This window comes from Quercus suber, unplaced genomic scaffold (genome assembly GCF_002906115.3).
Source record: "Quercus suber isolate HL8 unplaced genomic scaffold, Cork oak 2.0 scaffold_390, whole genome shotgun sequence".
Taxonomy (NCBI): Eukaryota; Viridiplantae; Streptophyta; class Magnoliopsida; order Fagales; family Fagaceae; genus Quercus; species Quercus suber.
In genome coordinates this window covers 387,537-395,638 of record NW_027069842.1, presented here as the reverse complement: position 1 = coordinate 395,638, position 8,102 = coordinate 387,537, and the positions used below count along the sequence as shown (strand labels likewise).

The 8,102-nt window shown below is 33.5% G+C and overlaps 1 protein-coding gene across 2 annotated transcripts; it reads right to left on the bottom strand.

Moving 5' to 3' along the window:
- Window positions 1-1,439: 1,439 nt before the first annotated feature.
- LOC112031519 (GDSL esterase/lipase At1g54790) lies at window positions 1,440-3,437 on the bottom strand. 2 transcript variants are annotated; one of them, XM_065760979.1, is made up of 5 exons: window positions 3,136-3,437; window positions 2,615-2,818; window positions 2,340-2,506; window positions 1,975-2,242; window positions 1,440-1,859 (listed from the first exon to the last, which is right to left on the bottom strand). In XM_065760979.1, exons 1-5 carry the CDS (start codon window positions 3,368-3,370, stop codon window positions 1,573-1,575), a joined length of 1,161 nt encoding a protein of 386 aa, XP_065617051.1. In that variant the 5' UTR covers window positions 3,371-3,437; the 3' UTR covers window positions 1,440-1,572. The 2 variants fall into 2 exon arrangements, with proteins under 2 accessions (XP_065617051.1, XP_023919981.2); XM_024064213.2 differs by having other exon boundaries at window positions 2,615-2,815; window positions 3,136-3,436.
- Between the last annotated feature and the right edge of the window lie 4,665 nt (window positions 3,438-8,102).

Below are 8,102 nucleotides of genomic sequence, written 5' to 3'. Positions count from 1 at the left end.
GTGAATCATGGATCGTAATATCCTATATTTTTGGGAAACAAAAAATAAAAAACACATTGATAGTGGCTTTGTATGTTAAATAATCTCATAATTAAAGTATGAATTTATCTTTAAAAAAAAATATTTGCATCAATATGATGTCATTTTTATACCATGAATTACTGTGAAACCAATGTGGCTACGTCTATACTTTATAATAATGAAACAAATATATTTAAGCTTTAACACAATATATCCAAAAATTAAAGTTTACCAAATGTTTAATTAGCCACTAAGTATCAAAACCTTTGGAAAATATTTTTCAAGTTCAAAATCCAAAGGAGTTTGTGAATGGCAACTAGTTAAGTAGAGCTATAATATAAAATCCAAAAGCAATTTGGAAATAAAGATGAAGTGAAAAGGTTTTTTTGATTTATATTATAGGGCATATTGGGTCGTTTCTATCCATTGAGTTGATTGGACTTTTTTTTAAAGACAACTCAAAACAAATTTAGGTTTTTAGTAGGATCATCGAGATCGTAAGATTGGTTCAATCCACCGATTCCATACAATCCAACTAATCCTACATGCAATCCTCAAAAATACAGGATCCTATTGCGATCCAAGTTTTTTTCGTTGAGTAGGATTATACAATTCGACACTTGATATGACAACCATGATTGTTAGTACATAGGACATATTTAGTGGTACAAGAATTAAAAAATATAAATATATTTTTGTCATTTATGAAAGTATAAGTAAAATAATTTATTTATTTATTTATCAAATAATTTTTAAGACTAAGGTTTTGTTTGTTGTTGTTGTATTATCAAATAATGAACTTAACACCCATTTTTTGTTAACACAACATTAAATTACTAATTTCTCTAAAAGTTTAAGTTGTTAGCAATTGGTGAATTTTAATATATATATATATATATAAGATTTAAGCCAAAACTTAGAGAAAGTCTAATTAGATTCTAAATTGGATTACAATTGGAGTTCAATTTTGCCTCATGTGTTCTATCTAATTTTTTAATATTTGTGTCAAGTGAATAATTGGGTACAAAAACCGAAAAGTCCAAATCTCATTATATATTTTAGAAGTTCGTGGCTTAAAAAATGTGTAAATCACTAAATTGTTACTCTAACACAAGTATAATTTGAATTCATTTATGTATATAATTGTGATTATTTTTAAATGTAGCCGTGTATATGCAGGGGGTTATACACTATTTATTCTAATACTTTCGCTCATATTTGAGTCCAAACTCTCCCTTAATAAGTTGGTCCGAATTGCCCTGACCGAAAGTTGATCAAAATGTAGGTGAGAGAAAATTGAGAGCAAATTTGGTTTTATGTAGGCTGATTTTTTTTTTTTTTTTTTTTGAGAATCATGTAGGCCGAATTAATAGAGACAAAGTGAGAGCTCCTGTTAATGGAATTGGACAAACGTTAAGTTTATGCACAAACTCCAACTCCATAAGAAATTCAATTGGTATTGGAATTTAGACTCATCATATGAAGTCTTGGAAACTACTACAATCTTTTTTTTCTTTTTTTGAGGGAGGAAACTACTACAATCTTACATTCTTACATTGTTTTTGGGTCAAATAGTTTTGATTCTATAAGATATTGTGCATTCACTAAGAGAGGTGGGTCTGAGTAATTTCCTGTTAATACATGTGATGAAATATATTCATTTGCAGCTTCTGTATAATGGTTTCCATCCCAATTCACGTACTCAGCAGTATTATTGCATGGTATTGCTGTCACCGAGCTCCCATTTAGAATCTTGGTTTGGCCACAAGCAATTCGGTTGTCAAAATTCAATGGCAACCCACCATAGCCACAGCAAGCTGCTAAAGGTTGTTTAAATCCTGAAAGCCACATAGTTCACAGACAATCCAACTAATTAGATAAACAGATAAATGCAGAAAATGCAATAAAACAGAGTGAAAAGTACAAATTTCAAGATTGGTAATGGTAACTTACCATATAGAGAATAATTTGAAATGAGGTTTAATTTTATTGAGAAAATGTCAACATATGTGACATTAGCTCCAGGGAGTACCCGAAATTTTGTACAAAGGTCATGAAGTTGCATGTTGAATTGATTAGCAGCATTGTTGTGTGAGGTCACACATCCAAACTGGTCAAGTTTTGATGAGTCTTTTCCAAATTGTGCAATTATTCTAGGTAAGCATCCAAGGGGACCAGTGTTGTGAATCCAAAAATTCCTTGCACCCTCATTATATAATTTCTGAAAAAGCAAGAAAAGGTAAGGAAAGAGATACTTGATGGTTCTACTAAAATCAACTGGATTAATTTGTTAGGTTAGGCAAAATAGATGAAATAACCTTAACTCCAGCCTCAAACTCTGTTAAAATGATGGGAATCAAAGCAAGTACTTCATCTTCTGATTTTGAATAAAATGCTCCGTCCAGATCATTCTGACCGACATCAAACATGTAGGCGGCCTGCCTAAAAGATTCTTGTGAAGGAATAAATTCTTGAAGTTTCTTATCTGTGACAAACACATGAAAATTACATTCTAACTCTCTGAAAGCAACCTTTTACATAACAATGTCATTAACCTTAAACTTGGGTGTTGTTACACTTATAGTACTAATACCTTCTACTAGTAATTCCAGGACTCGAGTCTTGAATCTGACAAATTGAGCTACCTGAATTCCAAAGGAGAAAGGGCTTGTTGATGCTGCATTGGCTGGAAGTATAGTAGATCCTCCAGTAGCAAAGTTACACCCATTCTGGAAATTTGGTATACCAATTGAATCCAAGTATGGATTGAGAAATGAAAGGTCCAATGCATTCACTGCTGCATATAAATATGCATAAGGAACCTACATACTTATAAGCTCAAAAATAAGAATCTAAGTGTGAACACAGCCTCATTCTACTTTGTCTTCACATCATTAAAGTTTGAAGTTTTAGGCCTTTCACATATTTATATGAAATAAAATTATTTCAAACTGATAAACTCATAGTAGTAATGTTCTTTAGCATGTGTGTGTGGGCATTTGTATTTTGAAGTAACAACTCAAATTCCATGCATTGTTTTTGTGCAATCAAAGTTTATTTTCTTGTTTCAACATGCTCCTATGCAAGAACTGGAAGTTGTTAAAGATACATTACCTAGAAAATCAATGATCAAACGACCATCGCAGAACCGCCCAGATGGCTTAAGGAAGTATGTTTGTCCATTAGGTTGTCCAATCGGAAAAGCAATTCCTGCAGCCAAGCCACCGGTGTCTGAATTTGAGTCACCAAAGTTGAAAATTGCTGGGATACTGAAGTTGGCAGAGCTAACAATAGGCAAGACTAAGAAAGTTAAGGCAAGTATGTGAAAAATATAGGCTTTAAGAGCCATACCAATTGAAGAAAGCTGGATGGGGTCTATGGATAAAACAATCTATAAAATTATGTTCCTTTAAATGTGGCTGGAACGTGAAGATAAATCCCTTGCAAGTTTGGTACGAAATTGGTGTCTTGCAAGTTGAACTTTTCTTTTGTTTGGTATCTTGTTTCGGGTCAAATGGTTGGATAAGCTACACGACACAAATCTAATGTGCTGTCTAAACTTTAAACTAGAGTAGACTTTAAGAAAAAAAGAAATGTATATTATAAGGTATATAACATAGTTTTTTGAAGTTTTTGATACTTTATTTTAATCAAAATAGTATTATAATTTAATAAATTCTGATAATAAAGTTTCATGTAAAGTAAACTGTGTTAATAATTTTATAAAATTTAAATTAATTTTGCCATTATGATATCAATTTATATATTTCTTTAAAATTAGCAAAATAATGTTATAATTCTCAATTTATATGATCACATGTCGTCACATTGCTCTTCTTACCTCTTCTTTCCCCCTCTTTTACCCTTTATTCATCTCTTATAAAAAATAAAAAATAAAAACTCTTTTATTCCTACCTCCTTCCAAACTTACTATTAATTTTTTTTTAATACAAGATAGAATTTCTACTCTAACATAATCTAATTGTGAAACTCCCTTCTGGAGACTTAAATCCTGACCCTTACCCCCCACACCCCACAAGCATGGTTTTTTAAACTTGGACTGGACCAGCCAATTCAACCAGGTTAACTGTGAACCGGTAATAATTTGGTTTTTTAACTATGAGAACAGGGTATACATGAATTCTGAGAGAACGAGACGAACCAGGGTTCAACCTGAAAAACCTGGACTGGACCAGCCAGTTCGATCGAGTTAACTGTGAACCGGTAATAATCTGGTTTTTTAACTATGAGAACCGGGTATACATGAATTCTGAGAGAACTAGACGAACCAGGGTTCAACCCGAAAACCATTTGAATCGCAGGCCCGTTCAACTAGGTCATGGAATAGAACTTATTTGGAAAAATTAAAGAAAAATGCGCTTACCAGGCTCCAAACCTGAGCTCTCTCACCTTGTAAGCACCAAAACTGAAACCATGACCAACGGACCAAGTGCCCTTCTTGGGAGCTAATATGCAGTATTATTGAATTTATATTAAATTTACATGATTTATAGTTTCTAAACTTCCATGTCATCTTTCTCAACATATTAAATATTACTAAATTTTTTTTTCATTGCTAAATTAAATTTTTATTTAAGAATAATACCTATGCAATTTATGAATTTATTTAGAAGTCGTTTTTAGTTAATTGAAATGATTTCTCTTGAAGGATTATTATAAAATTTCTTTTTATGCTTATTTATGTTGTACTATTTTTTATTAACCTTATAATGTACCATTTTATGTTAACCTTATAATGTCATGAAAATTTCACTGAAATTTGTTTCAATTTTTAAGATATTCTTAGTAAATTTTGCTAATATTTACAAATTTAATATACTTATTTATATTTAAATAATTATTAAATTAATTATGACGTCATCATGGTTTGACCCCGTTCAACCTTGGTTCGATTTTAAAAACCTTGAACATCTCCCTTTTTTCGATTCAATGAATGGTCCGGGTTTGAAAACCATACTCATTAGCACTTATACTTAAGGACTAACCACTGCACCAAGGCTGTGCGGTGGTAACATACTATTAATTTGTTATTTTTTAAAACCCCACAATTTCATTTATTACATCCCTAAATTATTGGGTTTAAAATAAATTTTTCAATAAGAGTCTTATACCTCAATTAATAATGGGTTGGGCTTTAACAGGCTGGTTACATCAAAATATAAACCCAAAAAAAAATCAAATTATAGGATTTTAAAAAAAAATCCTCATTAAAAATCATATAAATCAATTAACCCATTTTGATTTTTGATGTTTCCAACAGTGGGAAAAAAAAAAAAAATTTGGCCCGTTTTGTAGCCCATTGTAATCTTGTGCGCAGGATATAAAAGTTGCTTTTGTGATTAGGGTTTGTTACTGTTGTCGTGTTTTAGAGAAAGAGAGAAAAAAAAAAAAAAAAAAAAAAAAAAAAAAAAAAATCACGCCTGAAAAAAAAAAAAAAAAAAAAAAAACCACTTTCAGTAGAATCCAAACAGGCACTACTTGATTCTCTGTTCTCTGTTATAATCACTGTAGTAGATTGTGGAAACTTCATTTGTAGTTGTTAATGAAACTTGAAATTTATTGTCATCTTCCAATAAATGCTTTGGTTTCGGACCTTTATGTTCTTGTTAACGGTTTATATATATATATATATATATATAAATGTTGCAGCAACCCATGACCATTACACTACCGGTTTCTCATTGCAAAATTTACTTAGTTTTCAACCATCTATTACATTTTTAGATTCTGATAGCGTCATTCTTTTTTTTTGATAGGCTAATGTGTCATTCTAATTCTCTTTCATCTCTAAAAACATTTCTTCAAGAGTTCCACCACATCAAGCATTATTGTTTTTTCTCGCATGGCCAATTCGGATATTCCCTTGGTTTTAAGGGGAATGTGTCCAGGGCCCACTTCAAGAAAAAAAAAAATGTGATGTAATGGAACGTTAGTATGAATTCTACTTGGAGACGGTCAAATCTAAATGTGACAAATTTAAAAAGACATTGGTAGTGTAATTTCAATAATTTATGCAAAATTACAACTTGTTTTACCAAGTTTATTGGTATTACAAATTTACAATCAAATCTATTCCTAATCGTATCAATAAATGTATTTGTGGACGGGACGAAGAGTAACTAGTCCATTATGTAAATGTATCCGGCACTGAGAAATACTTGGGGCTACCTTCCCTTACGGGGAGAAATAAGAAATCTAGTTTTAATTAAATTAAGGAGCATGTGTGGCGAAAACTTCAAGGGTGGGAAGAGAAGCTCCTTTCTCAAGCCGGGCGAGAAGTTTTAATTAAGGCCGTTATCCAAGCAATTCCCACTTATACCATGAATTGCTTCAAGCTTTCTATTGGTCTTTGTGAGGAGTTAGAGGGCCTTATTTGGAGGTTTTGTTGGAGTCAAGAGGCGAGAGGCGAAAAATCCATTGGGTGAGGTGGGAGGAACTATGTAAGCCCAAGGGTGAGGGTGGTATGGGGTTTAAGGATCTTGCGTTGTACAATGATGCTCTTTTAGCTAAACAAGCATGGAGGCTCCTCCAAAACAAAAACTCACTACTATATAGAGTTTTCAAACCAAAATTCTTCCCTCATGGAAATATCTTGGAAGTGCCACAATCACAAATGAGGTCATATGCTTGGAGAAGTATATTAAAGGGGAGGGATGTGTTAATGGAAGGTTTGAGGTGGAGGGTGGGTGATGGTGCATGTATTAATGTGTGGGAAGACCCGTCGCTGCCCTCTGAGTTTCTACCATTTGTGACTTCACAAGTTGCAACAGGACTAGAGAACATGAGAGTCTCGACTTTGATCAAACCAGGCACAAATGAGTGGAATTCTGAGCTTCTGCAGCAATTATTCTTAGAAAGAGATATCTCTCTGATTAAGTCCATCCCATTATGCTCAAGGCAGGTGGTGTTGGGCTTTGTGGAGCCTAGTTTATTTTTGGCCTAGCCCATTATAACCCTGTAAGTAGGATATAAAAGCCGCTTTTATAATTAGGGTTTGTGACTACTACTATTGTTGTGTTTTTTAGAGAGAGAGAAAAACACTGTAGCCGCCCTTTGTATTTTTTCCCTGATAATAGTGAAATCCCTGCAACTCCGTGGACGTAGGCAAATTGCTGAACCACGTAAATACTGTCTTGTGCGTGTGATTGTTTTTCTTTGACGTGTGTTTTCTCTATTTTTTTTTGGTTTCTCACAGGTTGGAATTTTTGGTTAAATTCCCAACAACTGGTATTAGAGCTAGGTTTAGGTTTGAGTGAGAGCAATGGCAGAGGAAGCAGGAAAGGCGTCTGGAATAGAAAATTTTGATGGCACAGACTTCGCGTATTGGAGGATGTAGATTGAAGATTATCTCTATGGGAGGAAATTGCATCTGCCTCTTTTGGGGACAAAACCTGAGGCGATGAAGGCTGATGAATGGGCTCTTCTTGACAGACAAGTACTAGGAGTTATCAGGTTAACTCTGTCTAGGTCTGTTGCACATAATGTTGTAAAGGAGAAGACCACAGCAGATCTGATGAAGGCTTTGTCTGGTATGTATGAAAAGCCGTCAGCAAACAACAAGGTGCATCTAATGAAGAAACTGTTCAATTTGAAGATGGCAGAGAATGCATCAGTAGCACAACATCTAAACGAATTTAATACTATCACAAATCAATTGTCGTCTGTAGAAATTGATTTTGATGATGAGATTCGTGCTCTGATCGTCTTGGCTTCTTTGCCAAACAGTTGGGAGGCAATGAGGATGGCAGTAAGTAATTCTACAGGAAAGGAAAAGTTCAAGTACAATGATATTCGAGATTTAATTCTGGCTGAGGAGATTCGCAGAAAAGATACAGGTGAAACCTCAGGATCTGGTTCTGCCCTAAACCTTGAGACAAGAGGCAGAGGTAATAACAGAAATTCAAATCGAGACAGATCAAAATCCAGAAATACTAATCAGAACAGAAGTAAATCTAGATCAGGCCAACAAGTACAATGCTGGAATTGTGGGAAAACAGGTCACTTTAGGAACTAATGCAAAAGTCCTAAGAAGAAAAATGAAGATGATTCTGCTAATGCTG